The following is a 23,033-nucleotide window of genomic DNA, read 5'->3' as shown; positions in this document are numbered from 1 at the left end:
AGTAATTCCCGGTACTTTCGTATCGACTAGGGGATGTCTTCGTACCGTGACGCCTTATCTTCTAAGTTTACGAGAAACCTTTGTTTGTGCATCAAGGGTCTTATGTGTTGCTGTTTGAGTTCTCGCACCCATCACTGCCTAAATGTATATCCGAACTTTACTGTTGAGATGCTCTACTCTGCTAGACTAAGACCTTGCGGCTTGACCCGTATGACATACACAAAACCGGTTTTAGCTGCGTCGACTTGCGAGAAGGAATCAAATTTATGCTTTTTGAAAGGTCTGATGCAAACACGTCCAATTCTACTGTACTGGTTGTTAACCTCTGTTAACTCTATAGTTATACATCGAGAAACGTACCACCATGTTTAACCTGAAAGGGTACACCTTATCTGAAAGAGACTCTTTTTCACGTCATTGTAAATATTAACCCAGTAAAAGCCGAGAGCCATATCTGGCAGTCCTGTTCCTCCAGAAAATAGGTAGTCGCAAACGCTAACGCCAGAACCCGAGTAACGCACCAGACTGCAAAGTTCAACTGATTTTGACAGACCTCAACTCATCGTCTGCCGTTCCAGAGTACCAGTTGTCCACAGTATTATTCCAGCTCGACGAAAGGTAACACTTTTTTATCAATTATGTCAGTGAATCTTGTCTGTAACGAAACACTATTCCGCACAGCAGCGTCGAGGTTAAGCAGCAGTTAGCAGATTTGAGCTGTCCCAACGCGTCGTTATAGTTAAAATCGCCGTCGACACTGTATTTCACGTCGCTATCAAAACGAAGCATTCGTGAAAATACCAACGCTCCGTACAAGCGATGGTTCTACCAATGAATGTTGTATTGACCAACCTTTCATTTGAGCAGGTAGCTCTAAATAATGTTGTATGCGTAGCGCTTCAAGTGATTTTGTTCAATCCCAAATATTACGACGTTTCGGCTGAAATTTGCAAAAAATATATTTGTTTTCAGCTCACTACTAACTAGCACGGTAAAAGTCGCCATTTCAGATGAATTTTACAATATGAATATGTTCGTAAAACAAATGCAGGCTTCCATTCCTGGAATGCCTATGGATTTTGACGCAGCTACTGGGAGGGCCAGTATCATATTCACTTACCCAAACTTACTCAAATCGCTCGCCTTCATTTTGGATTTGAATAAGATGTCTTCTACTGAGTTGGCATGCATACAGCATCAAATATCACAGCGTTTACGAACGTCACGCTTTTTTTATTTCCCCCTCGAACGAATCAACCAATTGAGAATATTGTTTATGCAAATAGGGAAGAAGAAAAAAAACGACACTGCTACAAGTTATTTACGTGAGTGGTGAGTCCTTTGGGGAGTTGCATACTGTCTCCTATGGAATGCCACATTGGTTTAGAGTGCTTGACGGTAGCATCCATACATTTTTCATGCGTATCTAATACAAAAGACATTAGCAGCTTAATATGCTTCGTCCTTGAGATTAAAATAGCGTTTGAACAATACGTGTCCATGCTCTTTTAGTAACCGCTCTGCAATTGCGTTCGGGCGATAACTCTCTTTTAATGTTGCCACCGAAGATCCTACAGATCCTGATACTCTCAGTCAAGTGAAGGACCAAATACTAGTGTTGCCTTGACCATTATGTGCTTAACGCCCGACCAAGGCTACGGCAGAATTTGTGGACCCACGGAAAAAGTATCCAGTATGCCCCTATGAATTAAAACTTGTGACGTCTGTGGGCCCCCGGAATTTTGTCCTACTTTTCCTACCCCGTCCGCGGCGTTGCGGCTGACAATGTCATTTCGGTCGGCTGATGTCACGAGAATCATGGTGATAGAATGTAGGCAATGCTTTCAATACACGTAAAGGGAGTCGCTCAGGTGCATAATGACAACAGTAGCCAATCACTCACTAACGTATTAAAAGAAAGCTTTATGAGTAGCTTTGCATCTATGTTTGACGCTAGAAACACCATTCGGAGTTAGGGCCTCAACGTCAAACCATAAACGTCGGGATTTGCGCCTTTTGCAATTAGAACCTGAGTTTTACTAGTTAAAATAAAGATATGGGGAATAAATCAGACACAGGCAAGGAAACCGAATCATTGGTGCTTCCTGTCAATCCTACGATCCATGAAAAAGAAAAGCATTGATGCATTTGCACATGAAATGCATGATATCAACAAGGAATACAAACCACAGTTATACAAATATCTACGCCACCATGGAGTTGACACGTACAGGTTCAGATTGGGATGGAACAAGACTGCTAAGCAGATGAACTTGTAGCACTGGGGCTACCAGAACATGTAAGTCAATCCGCGATTGTGTTGATGGCACAACCGCCGAAAGTATTGACATAATGGCGTCTCGGTCGAGATTGCTGCTATAATTACAGCTCAGTTTCGGCGAAATGTTCTCGTTGATAACCTTTCCGTCTGGCTATGTAGGACCATCTATTACTCATCTTATCAACAGACTCATCAGCAGAAATAAATTATATTTTCTAAAAGGACGCGTTCCGTTGAATACCAGTTATCGACCAGAAAAACAGTCGCTGCATCCGCAGACAGAAAGCGTGGTATCCGACTCTTGGCGAGCGTGTTTGCGGGCTTGATGAAGACCGATTTATTTCCAGATCTTATGATATTAAGGAAAGTGACATTTTCTTTGATATACCCGCTGTCATGACAGTAAGCCAAGGTGAAAATATAGATATGATTGTCCACAAAGAAGCTATCACACACGCACTCATTCAACCCCAACAGGTCAATGAAAGTTTTATATCAAGCTGCTCATTGAGAAAGTATAATGTCGATATATCCCAAAATGCAAGAACTAGGCGATTTTTGCCCGAAAAAAAGATCAGCGAGGCTTAAATATCTATGCGGGCAGAACGGCGTGCTATATTAAAACAGGACAGCATAGACTTCGGTTGTAATCGACTTAGTGGCAAAAATTGGATCATAGCATGCGAAGGAACGGAAACCTAGGAAGAGTTCGCACCTTGGGGAAAACAAAGCAAAGCCTGGTACTGTTGATAAATGTACATTTCAAAATCAACATGTATAAAGTGAACAAAACTATATAGGTTGATTGCATAGTTGTTAAAGTTAGATTGGTACATACAGGATATCCATACACGTATTTTTTTTCTTTTTTCTTGCTTCAGCAAGAGCTGTTCTTTCGGTTCTTCGCGGTAGAATCATGCAGTTAGAGCAGTGGCTGCTTATCGCGCGCACCAGCACGATGTACCCAAGTCGATAACAAACGTGTATTTAAAATGATCGACTCTACAATGATATCTCGAACACAATATAGCTTGATATAATAATGATATATTTAGATAATTTTAGCTCGAGATATTAGGTATGGGAGCATTTTGTGTAAGAATATTATAAGAGTGTGTAATTGCGTTAGGGAAAGGTAATCAGATTTCGGAAATAACCATGCTTCACGACATCATTATAAAATCCTTTAATATGGAAACCGAAGTTAATATTTTCGCTTTTCTTTGGGGTGGGGTTCGTTGGATTTTTTTATTTTATTTATTTTTTTGTGTTTTTTAGAGCGGGGAAGCCTAAGTTTTAACCTACTTTAATTTATTTCTAAATTTTACTTCACGCCTTTATCAGTGCACAGAACTTCTCTATTTATTGTATTATTACATCAGTGTAAGGTTATATATAATATTAACAAACAGATAACATGGTTGATTTCGAACACGAGACCCTGTCTTTATATGTAATGGGTTTAAATTAAAGGAAAAAACGGACTTCGAGTTTAAATTATGTAAAACATAAAACGTTATGACCACCTTACTTTTTTTTCAGTAAAGATATAAGGAAGAGTGTACCAATATTTATTTAAAAAATGAATGTGAAGGAACAGTTAAACTAGAGCACGGAACGGATCATTTTTTAAGGATTATTAATTGTGATTTCAAACTACTTGAACGGAGAAAATTCTGGAGGATGATAAATATCAGTGGTAGAATTCTCTATGAAAAACTCACAGTAAAGGAAACATCAGTCATTTGCTAACTATATACATATATTCTCAAAATACAAACTCTGAGCAAATTCAGTGTTATAAACATTTAAAAAAGGTGTAATTAATAAGCAGTTGACCTCATCGGACAACGTTGTCATAAGTGGCAACAATAATGTTATTTCGGATGACATGGAAAAGAGGGGTGGGTTATTCAGCCTAAAGAGTGATGTTCTTCATAAACGTAAGCAATGAATGAGTTATTTTTATCCAAATAAATGAAATTTCAAGACTAAAATCTCCGAAAACTACAATGATTACTTAGAGTCGAAAGTCGCCATTAATACACTGTCGCTTAGACATTTAAAAAAAAAAAATCTTCAGCCATTATTTATTTTTTTTTAAGGACAACAGTATTACTCTCTCAGTTTGATTAGATCATTCTAGTATTTTACCAGAGTGTCGTAAATTAGATTCCAATAGACGAGATAAGGGATACCAGAAATACAACGCAAGCTTTTTAACAGACTATATTGATATTAGACAACCGAAGGAAAAACTGCATTAGTGGAAATTAGAACTCGATAATAAAATGGAATATATGAAACAGAAACTATGCTAGTTTTCTGTAATTTATTTTTAATACGATCTAGAAAAAAACATACTATGATAAATATTTAGATAAAGCAGAGAACAATTTAAGCGATTAAAATATTGAGGAACGTGAAAGGTTTATGTCCGAGTTACAAGCTATATATTTATAAGGAAAATGGGGTTTTTTTTAGGTCAAAAGAACAAGAGAACAAAATTAGGTTTATAATCAGTGATGAGGACACAGACAAAACGGACCAAAGTGAACTGACATAGAAAATATTGTGATAATTTATATAAGATATGTACATTTAGAAAATATATCAATTTATCCAGTTACTAGCCTTACAGACCACTCCGGTGGTCTAAAGGTTTAGAGCGTAAACCTTGGATGCGGGAGGTCGCGGGTTTGAACCCAGGCCGAGTCATACCAAAGACTTATAAAAATGGTACTAATAGCTGCCTCGCATGGCGCTCAGCATCAAGGGGTTAGACTTTACGACCTTGTGTCAGGATAATATGACTGGGTGGGACATTATGTGATGTGTCTGCGGCATGATGCTTCAGTACTAGACATTACTATAAATAGCCCCACTGCAGACATCGTAGTTATATGACTAAAACTGTTAAAGCAACGTTAAAAAATTTGGACCATTTTTGGAAGTGGATCAGATTATATAGACCACTCTTAATCATATCAGAAGATTTCATGTTTCTATCTTGCCCTCTGTACACGGATGTACACAGCAATTGAAACACATAAAGCTGCTACATATTTTAAACTGAATGACATAGATGTAAAAGTGTCTCCAGTCTCAAAGTTCTGCAATCTGCACACATAATCAAACTGTTAAAACTGTTGTACAGACATGTTAAGTTATAGCAATGAAAGCCAATTAGCTGTCTAGATATGTGAAATGTAGACCATTTATACACCTTGCTGATTCTAGGTTTCGTTACTATGTGCTATTATATTTTATTCAAAAATTATTGTTTGCCACAATTATAACACATATAAGATAACAAATTTCTTTAACCAAATCAATTTATCTTTTTAAGCTTTCATAATAGTAATGTGCTGAACACCAACGTTCCCGAACAAAATTCCATGCATTCTTCATAACAGCTTGTAAAGTTTCCGATATGATGTATACCAAGTTGGACTCTCCATTCAGGCTGATCTTTGTTGACAGAAGGGAACAAAACATCATCATGTCCACCATGGCCTATGCTGAAGCACTTACTGCACAAATTGTGGGATGTTGACCGAGGGTCTAGAGTCACCAGTTCTTACCCAGTTCCAATATTCACAACTCTCAAGCTGTTTTTTCTTTTTGGTTAGCATCAATATGTTTGGTTGTTCACATCTATGGACATTCCCTATCATATTACAAGATTTCCCTACATCCAAAATTAAACTGCAAGATTTCCAAATCTCCTTCAGGAATGATGAAGTTGTTGTATGATATTACACATGCAAGCATCATATCAGTTTAGCAGGATTACACATATCCTGACAATCCCAGTCATATTGCAAGACGTCCGAGTTTCCTTCTGGAATGATGTAGTTGTTGTATGATATTACGTATGTAAGCATCATATCCAGTTGGGAGGATCACACATATCCTCATATTTTCCTTCAGCTAACAATTTCAAGTTTTAGTAAATACTGTAAAGTGTAATGGCATATCAATAGAAAAAAAACTGGTTGCATTTTGCATTCGGTCACAAAATATCACTGATAGTTGCATTCGGTCACAAAATACCACTGATTGTTCCATTTTGCATTCGGTCACAAAATACCACTGATAGTTGCATTTTGCATTCGGTAATAAAATATCACTGATATTTGCATTATGCATTCGGTCACAAAATATCACTGATAGTTGCATTTTGCATTCGGTCACAAAATGTCACTGATAGTTGCATTTTGCATTCGGTCACAAAATATCACTGATAGTTGCATTTTGCATTCGGTCACAAAATACCACTGATAGTTGCATTTTGCATTCGGTCACAAAATATCACTGATAGTTGCATTTTGCATTCGGTCACAACATACCACTGATAGTTCCATCTTGCATTGATGTTTACAATTCTGTTAACACCAAATGTAACTAGTTAGATATTTTTGCTAAAATCAAATCCAATTAGGCACAAATGCTGCCATAATGACTTTTAATTATTTTAACTGTTTTGTCAGAGATGCCTAAATACTTATTGGGGATAAATGGCAAATGTTTTAAAAAGTGGATTAAATAAAATGCATATCTCACTGAAATTAGAAACACAAACATCATAAAAAATGTCATCATTATTTATAGTTCTACAAAAATAAACTGTTGTTTGGTAGTCCAGATGAAAATTTCACATTAATAATAATCTCCTTCTGTAAGCATGAAACTGAAGCTTACTAGATAATTTTAAGAATTCTGAAAAATGATTTCACAATTTATTTTTGTTCATGTTTAACAGTTTTGATTAGAAAGTACATTTACAGATATGGTGATGAAACCATGAATTCAGTTCTAACTTTAGGACAAAAATCAAGCCTACAAGCTCAATTAGTTTACATTACACTTCAAACTTAAAGAACAAGCATACTTCTAACACACCTGTGATTACAACATTCTTTCTGATTGACTGAACAACAAAATTTGCATCAGTAAAATCGATAACAAAAACGTAAATGCCTTTCTTACATCACAACTGTCACTAGGATGTATTGTTGAAAAGTAGACACCATTTTCAAATGTGTCTTTTTAAAATGGTGATAAGTCTTGTTTTTAAAAACCAATGAAGACATCACCAGCAGTTTTACTGTCAAAAATATTAATTTTACTGACTCTGTTGATGTGTCTCCAGGACCAGGTCAACTTGATTTGTAACAGGTGATATCTTTAAATACAAGACTGGTATCTCCAATCTGATTAATCAATGAATCTATCAATCAATCAATCAAGCAAGCAATCAATCAATCAAGAGAAAGAGAGACAGAGACAGGGTGTTCTTAGAGCCACAGGATGCATGCAGATCAATAAATACTGGATTATTACACAACATATTAGGAAGATATTTTTTATATAATTGCCTAATTTATTGTATCCATTAATTTACCATACTGACACTACTGCCAATCCATCCATGTGTCTATCACACCTAATAGCTGACCAATCACATAATAGCAATGATCACCTAATAGCTGACCAATCACATAATAGCAATGATCACCTAATAGCTGACCAATCACATAATAGCAGTGATCACTGAAAGGAAAAAAATTAAAGGCACACACTTTAGACACTTAGACAACTGACTGTATTTTATTTAAATTATATGAAAACATAAATATCTACAGAACTTAATTGCAGCATTTTTGTGAAATTATATGTTAAACACATTGAAAATTTAGCACAAATTTTATTTAAACAATTATAAAAATAAATAGGTTAATAAAGTAGGAGATAAATGTCTTCTGCAGAACAGTTAGTTATGCTTACAGTTGAGAAAAGATTTTGGACTATTCCCGTGGCCTAGAGGTTAGAGTGTCCAAGTCGGAAGTGGGAGGTTGTGGGTTCTAACCCCAGCCAAGTCATACCAAAGACTTATTAAAATGGTACTAACAGCTGCCTCACTAGGTGCTCAGCATTACGAGGTTAGTGTTAGGACTGGTCAGCCTGGTGTCAGGATAATGTGACTGGGTGGGACATCATGTTACATGTCTACGGCATGATGCCCCAGTGCTAGACATCACTATAAACTGCCACACTGCAGACATCATAGCAATATGACTGAAAAATTGTTAAAGCTATGTTAAAACTCTTAATCACACACACATATTTGGTTTACTCTGACTTTATCCCCAGTCTAACATATGAACTCTTAACCCTGTTGACTTGCATCTTTACTGAAATTTGAGAATTTGTGGATGTTAAGCTATGGCGTGAGACATCTGTTTTAAAAAACAGCACAGTTTAATACTGTATATAATGTCAAAGTTGTTGTAAGAACAAATGCCAAGTCAATCATCCAATCAAATGAATGAATTATGACTTCTGAGTGATGAACACCCCTGTTACCCCCCCCCCAATAATATGGATGATAAAATTACATACAGATGCTGAATATCTCTCAAATACCTGTATAAGGGAAACAAATAAATCTGCAATTCATAAGTTATATTAAAGTATTTACATGTATGGGTGACTTAAAGTGGAAAGAAAAAAAAGAAATATAATTTTCAATATAAACCTTTTAATATTAAATGCAACCATATCACAGTCAATGTGAACATTATTTTTAAGGAACATCAAAGCATTTTGTTGTTTCAAAAAAAAAAAAAAGTTTTACAAATGAAGTGAAAACTGAAATATTAATATAGAATTTATCTGAGACACTGCAAGCTGGAATGTTAATGTCATATTATTCATCATTTGTGTCAATAGTTAAAATAGTTTAATGTACCTATCCTAACATATTCAATGCCATTTCATTGTAAATTAAAATAGTTCTGTATATACTTACTTATATGTGAAGTCCAACTGCAACCTGCACAGATCCTGATCTGCTATCGCATAATGTGCTGGCAGATCTGGGTCTATACAGTGCTGTTAGGAGTAATCAGCAGAACAAACAACATTATCTCTGATCTGCAAGTGCATTATGCAATGGCAGATCACAGTCAATGTTGTCTGCAGTTGAACCCAACTTTGAAGCAAGCATATATCAGATAGAGTTTGTTCTACAATGTGGTACTATTGCTCTGGTATTTCTTGTAACACAGGTAAACCTTAGAATGTATGGCATTAGTTTGATAAATCATTGATACCGATGGGCAACATGTGGGTCTCATGTGACCTGTTCACTAAAATGTTCAATTCTGCTGCCAGCAAATCTTTCCAGAACAAACCTGCGTACACTTTAGACACATACCAGCAAATGGTAACAGCCATATTGAGTGCAAAATTCAAAATGGCCACAGGACAGAGTGTTGTGCTATTCCATGTGGCTTTACAAGTCACCAAACAAAGGATTTGCTCCAGAAATATAATGTACATGCCACCAAAAGAACCCTTCAGCCAACAGTAGCTCCACAGCTGCGAGAAACACTGGTAAGTGTATAAAATATACACCGATGTTTGCAGCCTAAAGTGTTTGCAGACTTTGTGCATGTTTTAATGAACAGGTGTCATCAGCCCCTAAACTGAAATCAATATCATCATGGGGGAGGGGCTGATTTACTGGCCTAGTACAGCATATCTGTACACAACTGATTATTTTTCTGATTTTGCAGTACATTAGGTTCTCATGTTGGACAATGAATATATATCAAGACCTCTTCAGAATAGCTGGTTGAAAACATTTCAGCTGTTTAAAAAAAACCAATTCTTCAACAATTTCAGCTAACCTCCTGTTCAGTTACATTTAGCATTATAGAATACAGTTGGCCACAGTACATTTTTTTCACTGACAGGTAACTGAAGCATATAAGAGATGCACATTTAGCTGCAGTATCAGAATTTTCTAGAACCAAGACAAGACTTAAGTCCCTTGAAACATTATACAGGGATCTATCACTGTAGCACTTTTTAAGGGTGCCTTCAAATGTGTACAGTGTTACAGTCAAAAATGTCTTGAAAGACCACCTCTTCTACCAAAATATAATGGTCTCTCATGACAGGTGATAACACTATGTAATCCATAAATTTGTGCATTTACAACCTGTATTCTCAAGACAGGTGGACTCCCACTGCAGTGGTCTCTCAATACAGGTTTTACAGTATATGACAGGTCACCTTATACTGGTGTAAAGATAATGAAGAACCTTATAGTGAGAGACTCCTTTTAATTACACTGTTTCATTAAATGATAGCTAACTAATGAATACCAGCAGTGTTTTCCACATGGGTGAAATATTTTTGTCAACTTCTCATATGTTCTTTACTTTGTTATCCTGGTAAAAATATTCCCGTTTATATATCTCTTTATCTAATATAATGCAATGCCTGACATATGAGAAGTAAGCCAATGTTGTTATTGCAGAATGGAATATTATTTTTAAAAAGTACAGTAGAACCCCACTGCCTCAACAACATTCACTCAAGCATTCTGGAACATTTGAACATTTTGCAAGACACATCATAATTTTGACCATATATTAATGAGTTTTTGAAACAATCATGCTGTTTTGAAATTCATATAATAATATAAAAAACATGTCCTTTTTGGCAACATTTGAAAGCATAATGAAGTACCCACCGGTGTAAACTGCAACTCACTTTTGAGTTTCTGCATCCAAATAAAACAGTATTATTGGTGAAATGCCTTGGTGTGTAAAACTGATCAAGTGACACATAACTGTCAACCACTTTTATCTACAAAATTCGCAAGAAAGGAGGATTCCAAAATGCTGACATTATCATTGAGTAAATTCAAAATTAATGAGAATAACCATACTGTGCTTCCAGATATAGGACATAATGCAATGCCTCATCACCTATTAATAGACTTCTTATACAGCAATACTAAAATAAGCAGTTCCATTAATTAATTAAGATGTCTATTTTTGGGTGGGGTACATAAATTAAAGCATAATCAGTATAACACATTGATTAGGAGGGCTACATTGTCTCTTGTGAACATGCGACATCAGCAAATCACATTCGACGATTCACATCCTGTGAGATTTACTGATATCACATGTTCTAGGCATTCATTTGCTGTCTATACTTCATTTCCATTGTTGGTATCACATTCAGCTCTTCTGATCTATGAACTATGCTAAAAATGTGTCTATATTAAATCTTGTTACCTCAAACTATAGAAAAATCAAACCAAGTTATGTCCCTTTGATATTCAAGCTACCATAAATCTGCTGTTTTTCATTTGTTCTGTATTCATTTTAAGCTATTTATGCTTTCTGAATATTTTGGAAAACAGCAAAGCTAGTATAAAATGTCTCTATACTTAAGGGATATGATGTATCACAGTTTTATAGAGTCCATGTTTTTCATCAAAAGAATTCCATAAATGTCCAAATAAACTTAAAATAAAGATATAAAATGGCACACACAGCCTTCCATCTCTATTTACTCCGAGACCACCATGGCTCTCAACATGATTCTCACTTGCTCTGAAATGTCTCCCTTCAAGGTTAAGATTACACTGGCCTCCATTGGCTTGTTGGGCTGAAACAGTTAAACTTTCATGTTAAAAGTTGTACACAAAAACTTAAAATGCAAATTTGACTATTTTATCTATTTTCATTCAGTTCTTTCTTCAAACTTCAAAATGCCATTGTATGCATTAGCAATAGCTATTTTTAAGAAAACATTCAAACTCTCAAACAAAATAATTATTTATATACCTAGAATTATAATATCTACATAGAACATCAAATGAATATGAAAGAGTAAGATTATGTACTTCCTTGTATGCATTTTTCTCTCTCAGCACACTCCTTAATTAGCAGTTTAAATCATACATGTACTTCCTTGTGTGCATTTTTGTCTCTGAGGACAGTCTCTGTATCCATGCTTACAGACTTTGAGACTCTCTCTAATGTGCAGTCTAAATCACACATGTACTTCTTGTATTCATATCTGTCATTGTAGAATTTGAGGAACATTGTAAAAAAACAGGGCAAAAATGAGGACCAAGTTCATATTAAGAACATTCAGTTACAAGAATCAATATGCCAAAATTAGAATGTAATAGAAAATCTAATTCTTGCCTACTCTTCTGGTGTCTGACTGAGAAAACTAACATGGTCATAGAAAGAAGAAAAGCCGGTGAATCAAACATACTTTTTTTGACAGGGAATATTAGTCTTTAATAAAGGCACTCAGTGGTGGCATAAAAGTGGGGTATGTGGGGGCAATTGCCTCTTGGTGCCTTCAGGTCAAGAAGGTGCAATTTGGAGCCTATTTTCTTTGTTTAGACTGAAATTTCATAGCATCTCACCTTCATCTTAATGTAATGGAGGCAATTCTTCACAAAACTGAGAGAGGAGGGAGGTTGGCAACTGACATAAAAACTGTTTTCTGGAGTGAAGTAGGGATGCCACTTTGGAACATTGCCTCTGGTTGCTGTGGTATGGGTGCCACTAAAGTACATTGACCCTGGGTTCCTCAAACACCTGTGATGCCACTAAACGCGCTTATCAGATTTCATGACAGTATATGCAACAGTCTCTGAGAAACAGAGCTTAATGTAAACAAATTGTGTTGGTAAAAACACATATACTCTCACTGCAGACCAAAATGTACAAGTCCAAAACTTTTAAGAATCTGAAATGAGTCTCTCAAAGGGACTCATGCTCAATTAGCTGAAAAACTTTTTCTGGGAATTCAAGACATGATCATTTCTTCCCTTTAACTGTGGATTGGTGAAACCATCCTTGATATTCTTCAGCAATAACAAGATTTTTAAATTAGCTGCTGTGGTGACATACTGGATGTCGACTTGGCACCATTTTAATTTTATAATCAACAAGGCATCAAGAAGTCTTCTGGTGAAAACCTCATTCTGATATGACATTTCATTTTGGAGGAACAATGATAACAAGACTTTCAAGGCAAATGTCATGGTGGCCATATTTGATAGCAGATTGGCACCATTTTTCTTGTTATCAATTAGATATTGTAAGAAGTCATTCAATGCTGATATGGCAATGACCAGCCATTTTGGAGAAGTAATGATAACAAGACTTTCAAGATGACCATTGTGGCAGTCAAATTATAAATCAGATTGGCACCATTTTATTTCTAACCAACTATACATTATTAGAAATCTTTCAGTGAAAGACCCATGCTGAAAGAACCATTCATTCAGGAGAAATAGCAATAACACAATTTTCAGATGGACACTATGGTGGCATACTGAATGTCTGAATCCATTAGGACAACTAGACATATGAAGTCATTTATTAAAAACCCATGTTGACATGAACATTCATTCAGAAGGAGTAGAGAAAACACTATTTTCAAGATGGCTACTGATGTCACCATACTGAATATCAGATGAACTCCATTTTCATTTTGGAGCAACTATACTTCATAAAATGTCTTCTGGCAAAAACCCCATGGCAATATTACATTTCATTTTGGAAAAGTAGCAATAACATGATTTTAGTACAGCCACTGTGGCAGCCATATTTGGCATAACATAAGTACCATTTTTGTTTAGGACCAACTGTACATTATAAGAAGTCTTTAAGTTAAAACCCCATACTAATATGACATACATTCAGGAGGAGAAGTGACAACAATTTCAAGGTAGTTGCTATGGTATCTGTACAAGCTATCAGGTCAGAGCCATTTTCATTTAGATCCAACAAGACATCATGAAAAATCTTCTGGTGAGAACCCCATATCAATATGGTCTTCCATTCAAAAGGAATATTAACAACCAAAATTCAAGATGGCCACTGTGGCTGTCATATTGGACATCATATTAGCCCCATTTTCATTTAGAACCAACTCCATTCTGGAGGAGTAGCAACAACAACATTTTCAAGATGGCCACTGTGACAGCCATGTGGGATGTCCAAATGGCACCATTTTAACTTAGGACACAAATGACCATTAGATGAAAGTGTTAATAAAGTTTCATGGCAATCCTCCAAGCAATTTAGAAGGAGCTGTGTTAATGAATTTGTGGTACTGACACATGGACAATAGACAATAGACCATCCCATAAGCTCTTCAGGTCTATGACCAGTTGAGATAAAAATATCATAATAGTATGAGAACCTAATCAGGTCATGTAGATATGTGAAAATCAAGTCCAGTCCAACAATTTCAAGAATGTGTACAAAATTAAAAAATTGCAATAATGACCTAAAATGCTATAATGCTATCCAGGTCATATATATATATATATATATATATATATATATATATATATATATATATATATATATATATATATATATATATATACATGCATTGTATTGTTTGTTGCTTTTTCACCATGATTAGATGTTATGTATATCCGTATCAGTTACTGACCTTAGTCCAAAATCAAGTTAATGGTCTACCTGACCAGTGTTATTTATTTTGTAAACAACATAATACATGGCTTATATTTCTTTATGAATATAGATCATTATTAATTGTAAACATGTTTATTTCAGTTTGAGTTATAATACAGTACTGATTCTGACTTTGGAAGGATACAGAAGTTCATTTTCAATTAAGATGACACAGTATATCCAGAAAATGGCAACTGTGACCTAGGTCAGCTGGAGGGAAATATAAACTTTGGGATTACTCATTCGTACTTCAACATCCAAAGTGGAATCAATCTTCTTGTTGTGTTCATTTTTTAATCTCAATGGCTTTATTTTTATTGAAATTATTAACTGAAAATACAAAGAGTTCATTAATACCTCTTAGACTAAATCATCTATTTGGAATTATAGTGAATTCAGTCAAGGACAGTTTGGATTATATTATTCATACATCAAAAGACTGTTAAAACATCACAACATTCCATGCCACTGACACATTAGCATATTTGAGACTACATGCACATCAGCACATTCAATATTGGACTTTATTTGGAATGCCACTGGAATTCAACTGGAACTCTATACATTTTTACTTGTGATAGAACTTGTATGACTATTCGAGATTTAATACACAATACTGAAAATTCTTTTTAAAATTCCACTTTGTATTTAAGGGAATAATTATTTAATGAATATGACAGTTTGCATTTGGTTTTTGCTCATTTCCATCACTTTGCTTAAGACCATAGAATCATATATATATATATATATATATATATATATATATATATATACACACACACACACACACAACACACACATACTAATATAAAAACTAAAATGTATTTGCTTATGTCAAGGTTTTTTTCTAAATTGTTCAAACCATGTTCCTGTCAAAAAAAAGTAAGTCAGTCTAAACAGGTTTCAAAGTATGTAAAAAAAAATTTTTGTAATGGCCTCAAAATTGAATCAGGTGATATACATATGAATACAAATAAATCTACCATATATATTGAGTCCAAATGCATGCAATATAGACCCTGATATGCCATTGCATAATGTTCTGGAAGGTCAGGGTCTAGGTTAACAGTTCTACTGAGTACTCCTAACAAACCAGAAAGCTCCAAATCTGCTCATGTATTATCCAATGGCAGGTGTGAGTCTGTGTAGTCTGCAGTGGGACCTGATTTATATGCAAGCATATATGGTACCAAATTTCATTTGCCTGCACTTAGTTCTTCTGGAGAATCTTGTTAAGAAGCTTCTCAGGACAGATGGACATACAGACAAGCTGATGGACAGACAGACAAGCAGATGGTCAGGCAGGTAGGACCCAAGCAAGATGCTACAAGCACTTGGGAATTAAAAAGATTATGATTTGTGCCTGTGTCAACAATGTAACTAACAACAATAAAAGCAACATAACAGAAATGAAAGGTGGCACTTATATCCTGGTGTGTTTTCCAGGTACAAAAATAATTGAACGTACATCATATCCAACTGGTGGAGTCCATGTTACAGTGCATACTTTGTGTACACCAGCTTCCACCATTCCCTGTAAGAAATGAAAGAAGACATGATGAACTATTTCTTTCAATTGACTATAATAATGCACAGGGAAGAAAGCTCAACAAAAACAATGGTTTAGGAACAGATGAATGCTTGTCCTCTACAGGAACACATGACAATTTGCCCTCAACACACAAGTGTATTGTCAATAGTGTCTTGTTATTTTAGTGGCTTTACTTATACTGGTACATTAATCTCATACTGGCACATTAATCTCATACTGGTACAGTAATCTCTTGCTTACTTCAGTTTTTCTTCGTAATAAAAAACATTAATATATATGAAGAGAAAACCAAATGCAATCTAGATAAGTTTCTCTTCATTTAAGTACTAACTAAATTGTATGGGCACAAAACACCTTAGCTGAGTCATACAGTTAAAAAGAATTTGTTTATGCTTGTGCAAAATATATGACTCTCCTGTAAAGTCCAAAACGTTTAAATGTTTATGGTGTTTCTTAAAAATAAAATGTTACTTGCTGAACATGTTTTTCAAAGGTAAATACTGGTAATGTAGTCAAAGAACTTTGTCACCAAGGTCAATAACTTAACCTTAAGTGTAATGTGCCATACAACTAATTCTTGTCAACTCTGGCAAATCTGATAGAAAAATCAGACTTAATCAGACTTAAATCAATGAACTGGAATGGGTAGTTCCTACATCACTGACATCTACATGCATATTTGTTTAAACAGTTACTGATTTTAAAATGTTTACATATAGTAAACTAAACATTGCCATTTGCACATGTAAACATGCATGGCAGCCTTGGTCCAGGGAAGTTGCTATGAAACCCACTCCAAGGACCTAGAATGATGGAATGGTCTAGATGCAGTGAGGTTGTATACATGTATATGTTTTTATTGGTCCAGATGCTAACACTTACATCAGGGATTGTACAATATCTCTCTACTTTGTAAAATGGACAGTAATAGCCTGAAAATCTACACAGGTCATCTACACATGAAACAAATTTGTCTATCAAATTTCTTTATTTTTTTTAGTCTTCATCATGCAAAAAATATTTTTGTCAGTAAGAAATGTATGAGTTCAAACATTAATGAATAAAGAAAAATGATAAAAATATATTCAGATCATCTACATGTACGTAGAAAAATGCCAGCAAAATTGTATTCATCTACACTACGGTAAATAATGTTTGAGCAATCGTTCTAACAGGCTCTGGTGACAGATGGGCATATGGACAGATAAAAGATCACAATGCCTCCAAACTTTGACTACGATTTCTATCAGAGTGAGGTAAAATATGGACTTTTATGGACTTCCATAACTCTGACTCTACATTCTCCTTAGTGGAATCATAAATGAAAGTGTAACATGTCACAGTGGCCTATATTCTGTTCTAGAACAATGCCACCTATTTGATGCTAATCATAAGATTGTCACAAAAGTGTCCTTGTAACTCCCAATTTTATAAGAAAAACCAGAATGTGTCCATAAGACACAGATGCCCCCCACCCTCTCTTTGTTTAAATGAATAGTGCACGTGGAAAAAGCAATACCAGTGGTAGAATGTGTACATATGTGTATGTTAATGCAAAATAACATTAAATATAAATAAAGATGAAGAGGAAACTCCAAAAATAAATACAACATCATGACAGACCATGTTCACATAATGAAGTGATTTTGGCCATGTAAATTAATAAGTTTAGGCAATTCATTGAAACTTAGGATAAGTTGCCTATACAAGAATTTCTATTATGAATAACATAATTAATATCTAAATTTTGATTATATAAGCCCACAGTGCAAGTCTCATGCATATTAGGTAAGAAATATAACTTTCTGAGGGGTAACAAGTTTAATCAATCACATGCAAGATCTCATCACTATGGCTGTACCTTGCTCATTTTCAAACCCATCCAAAATCTTGATTATAGAAGCCCATATTGCAAATCTAATAGCAGTCAGACAACAAATATGGCTTCCTGATGTGTAACAAGCTTAGCCAATCAGATGATGCAAGATTACCTCATAGGTATACATGCATTTCACTCATTATCAAACTCATCTGGGATCATAATCAAATAAACATATATTCCAAGTCCGATCAAAATCGGATCAGAAATATGGCCTCCTCATGGGTAGAATACTCATAAAAATTAGATGCAAGATCATAGAATTAGTATGTATGGATCTCACTCATTATTGAACTGATCCAAGATTCTGATAATGTAAACTCATATTGCATGTCAGATTGAAACTGGATTGGAAATTTGGACTACAGTGTGATAACATGCAATTCTGATGGATGGTCTTGGCGCTTAACCAAAAGTGTGATAACAGAATGATATGCATATGTGGACCTCAAGTCTATATAGTTTTTGTCAGGGCAATTCATCCAAAGTGTGATAACAGAATGATATGCATATGTGGACCTCATGTCTGTATAGTTTTTGTCAGGGCGATTCATCCAAAGCTTTGAGACCTTGCTGCACACACAGTAATTATCATAATATAAGGTACATACATTTAATTCCAAAATCATGTCAGAGCATGAGAGAATGATACATGCATACTGATCTCATGTCTGATTATCTCTGCCATAAGGTCAAGTGAGCTACAAGCACATCAGAGTGTAATGACTAAGTGACATGCACACAATGAATCTGTATCCTTAATATCTGCCAAGTTTCAACACAGTCCATAAAAAGATGCAGGAGTAATTGCACATACAAAAAGTTTAGGATATATGTATGTCAGAATAGGACAAACATGCCAAATAGTCTATACTCCATGCTATATTCAAGGCCAGGATGTGATAAAATCATTAAAGATGAGATTACCTATATCATACTCATAAATTAAGTACATTTCTTTTATTTATCAAAGTTAAAATTTTAAAAAAAGTTCTCACCTTCTGAGGATCTATACTGAAACCCTTTGGTGTGATCTGCTGAACATTTTCAAACTGGAACTCTCCATTCTGTGAAAACATTAAAGAATACAAATTAGGGTTGCTAATATTTTATCAGGCAGCAAGAATGAATCTAAATGACATTTTTAACATCATATTTAATGGGTTTGTTATTAAGGTTTCTTCTACATAAGTTTCCATTTTCAAGATCAACTGTAGATAGGAAAATATTATGAACTGTTGGAAATACATTCTGATTATTCAAAAAGGTTTTATGTAATTATACTTTGTTTGCTATGTAATAAATAAAACAGAAATATGTGATATATTGTGGCTGTAAAATTAATTCCATTATGGCAATTTAAGAAAGAAAATATTTCAGCTAATAAATGCATGAAAGAAAATAATATATTCTTTCTGTGTTCTATGCAGATACATGTAATAACTGTTATTATCATCTACGAAATGCATCAGATCTTGTTTCTGAAGTGCATTTTGTTGTATAGCACATGATATTGATAAATTTCAGAACTGGCAGTGTTTTGATCAATAAATACATTTGAACATAAAAGACAGAAGGAAGGAAGAAAGGAAGGAAAGCCAAAACAGAAAAGAAAGTCTAAAGGAATCAGACCACTTAAGGGGGAACATTGGATACCATACTTAATGTTGCAGATTTGGCCATTGGATGTAATATGAGCATAGAATTTTTCAAGTCTTTTTATTTGCACCTACAAGTTCTATGTCGATTCTGTCTATGCACCTACGTGGTTTAAATTTTTTCCATCAGCCTAAAATTATATTGTGCCTAACCAGCACAAGAGTGATAATTAAGGTACCTTTTATTATCCTAACTGAGGGACATTTATATCTGAAAATGTTGCAAATTTTGATTGTTCAGAAAGTTTACTTTCAGTTCAATCAAGCACGACATGTGTTGTGTACCTGGTCATCTAGTGTAAAAAAAACTACGATGTTCCCCTTGCTGTATAAAAGTTTCACAGAACACACTGTGTTACCATCGTTAACTGACACTTTGTGCCTCTCTCTGTACAAGAGCTTCACATAACACTATGTGTAGCCTACTGAAAGAGACACTAAAATATTCCCCTTCCTGTATATTGGTTTCACATAACATACACTAAAATATTCCCCTTCCTGTATATTGGTTTCACATAACATACACTAAAATATTCCCCTTCCTGTATATTGGTTTCACATAACATACACTAAAATATTCCCCTTCCTGTATACTAGCTTCACATAACACTATGTGTAGCCTGATTAAACTGACACTATGATATACCCCTTCCTGTATATTAGTTTCACATAACACTATGTGAAGCCTGCTTAAACTGACACTATGATATACCCCTTCCTGTATATTAGTTTCACATAACACTATGTGAAGCCTGCTTAAACTGAGACTATGATACTGCCCTTCCTTTATATTAGTTTCACATAACACTATGTGTAGCCTGGTTAAACTGAGACTGTGATATACCCCTTCCTTTATATTAGTTTCACATAACACTATGTGTAGCCTGATTAAACTGACACTATGATATACTCCTTCCTGTATACTAGCTTCACATAACACTATGTGTAGCCTGATTAAACTGACACTATGATATACTCCTTCCTGTATATTAGTTTCACATAACACTATGTGTAGCCTGATTAAACTGACACTATGATATACTCCTTCCTGTATATTAGTTTCACATAACACTATGTGTAGCCTGGTTAAACTGAGACTGTGATATACCCCTTCCTTTATATTAGTTTCACATAACACTATATGAAGCCTGGTTAAACTGACACTAGGATATACCCCATCCATTATATTAGTTTCATATAACACTATATGTAGCCTGGTTAAACTGACACTATGATATACCCCTTCCTGTATATTAGTTTCACATAACACTATGTGTAGCCTGGTTAAACTGAGACTGTGATATTGCCCTTCCTTCATATTATTTTCACATAACACTATATGTAGCCTGGTTAAACTGACACTATGATATACCCCTTCCTGTATATTAGTTTCACATAACACTATGTGAAGCCTGCTTAAACTGACACTATGATATACCCCTTCCTGTATATTAGTTTCACATAACACTATGTGAAGCCTGCTTAAACTGAGACTATGATACTGCCCTTCCTTTATATTAGTTTCACATAACAATATGTGGCTTTAACTGATACTATTTCCCACTCCCTGTATACAGAGTTTCAGTAGAACACTATGACTGTGTAGCCAGCTGAAATGGACTCTAAAAATTTCCATCCTGTATAAGAGTTTCACATAACACTGATACCCACATTTAAAATCTTCTGGCCTGGAAATCATTAAAATTCTAAGTTTGGAATTTTATGTCGGCATATCAGCCTTCTTTTGAAACATAACTTTTGATTGGCTACAACAGTGAAAACTCGGTTCAAACTCAAGGTTAGAGTTTTATGATCTGTAGGCCTAATAATGTAGTTGAGACCTTATAATCAATCAAACCTCTAGTAGATTAAGGGAAGAAGAAAAAGACATTGAAACAGATGAAGCAGAATTTTAAAAAGTTATCCATAATTTTAATAGATTTTAAAAAATCACCACTCAGAATTAACCAAAAAAGCTGGCCTTGATATTACAATTTTCATATTGAAAAATAGGATCTTCTAAATAGTCTGACATTTAATTGATCATTTATTTGATGGTAGTCAAACATCAGAATTCCAAGATTTGATTGGTACTGTGATTTGATGTTAGCCAATCAGATGTTTGACACGAGTGTGAATTTCAGTGTAAGAATTGTTTGTACTCCTGGGCCAGCTGATATAGTCAAGCAAATAAAATTTCCTCAATGGAAAGAAAGAATAAAAGAAAAGCTTTTGAAGCAAACTTGTGTAAAAGTAAAATTTCCAAATACATGTAGCAACACATATGCATCAATAAAAGAAACTGTAGGTCATCAAGGTATATACATGTCATTGCTTATATGATATGCATTTGTATTATAAAGAAGGTACCATGCATATCATGCAATGTTTGAACATCATGCAATGTCTGTTCACAAACAGTCATAAACCTGTATGGGACAGAAAGTAAATAAAACTACTATATATTTTTAATTGCTGATATAATGGTTGGAACAGTAACAAATATGTGTTTTATATCAAGGACTTAAAACAAATTTTCAAATAGCGTTTATCTTATAAATATTACACTTTCTCCATATCTTACTTTGATTATCATTTCATAAATAGGTACACAAGTAGAAGAAAACAAATACTAATTTGAATATTCTTCAAGTAGCTCCAGAAAATGATAGCATATGAATTTAGCAATGCGATTCTCTTGTGCTGGTCATTTTTCATGTGTGACTTAAATGCACTTTCTTCAACACTGGAAACTTCAATAACCTGATTGCATTTCTTTCTATTGCTTTGTGCTTGTCTTCGTAAAATGCTCCCCACCCCCAGATTTCTAAGTGGATCATGCTCCCATTTCAACTACAAACACAGCTAGCTCATTCCTAGTCTGGTCCCATTACTGATGGAGTTTGTCATCCATTTGTAATTATGATTAGCACCCTCCGCAGCAAAGGGATATTACTCCATTAGTAATGACCAGTGTCATTTGACTCATCCAAATTTTCATTCTATTTTATTATTTTTGGAAAATTACATAAATAATAAAACTTCTGAACTTAAAAAGTTACATGTCTTGATGAGTTTAATGTTCAGAATATAATACAAACATTTTATAGGTTTTTAATGCACAATTCAAAGTTTTTCTACAAATTCAAAGATAATTCAAGAATAAGTCAAGTTCTTTTGTTATTAAACTGAACAAGTTTTCAAGGCAAGCACTCAGGTTTAAGAATTTTACAATTTTTATATGAACAACGGGTGCCTGTACTGTTTGGTGTCCAAATCTTAATTCCTCTTTAGATGGGGTGGGGTGAGTGTTATGACATTAAATTAACAGCTTAGCATC

The 23,033-nt window shown here is 34.6% G+C and overlaps 1 protein-coding gene across 4 annotated transcripts in view; it reads right to left on the bottom strand.

Annotated features, from left to right (window-relative positions):
• Window positions 1–8,808: 8,808 nt before the first annotated feature.
• The window catches only part of LOC149781860 (cilia- and flagella-associated protein 74-like), a 193,628-nt gene continuing 179,403 nt past the window's right edge, over window positions 8,809–23,033 (bottom strand). For all 4 annotated transcript variants that reach the window (XM_089936056.1, XM_089936057.1, XM_089936059.1 and 1 more), the window contains 3 exons: window positions 19,034–19,102; window positions 16,073–16,138; window positions 8,809–11,758 (listed from right to left, as the gene is read on the bottom strand). In XM_089936056.1, coding sequence (XP_089792182.1) covers window positions 11,660–11,758; window positions 16,073–16,138; window positions 19,034–19,102 — 234 coding nt within the window. In that variant the 3' untranslated portion in view covers window positions 8,809–11,659. The remainder of the gene's footprint in view (window positions 11,759–16,072; window positions 16,139–19,033; window positions 19,103–23,033) is intronic.

This window comes from Sinohyriopsis cumingii, chromosome 15 (genome assembly GCF_028554795.1).
Source record: "Sinohyriopsis cumingii isolate HCF-2022 chromosome 15, ASM2855479v2, whole genome shotgun sequence".
NCBI lineage: Eukaryota > Metazoa > Mollusca > Bivalvia > Unionida > Unionidae > Sinohyriopsis > Sinohyriopsis cumingii.
Note: the sequence above shows the minus strand (reverse complement) of the source record. Positions and strands in the feature narration are given on the sequence as shown.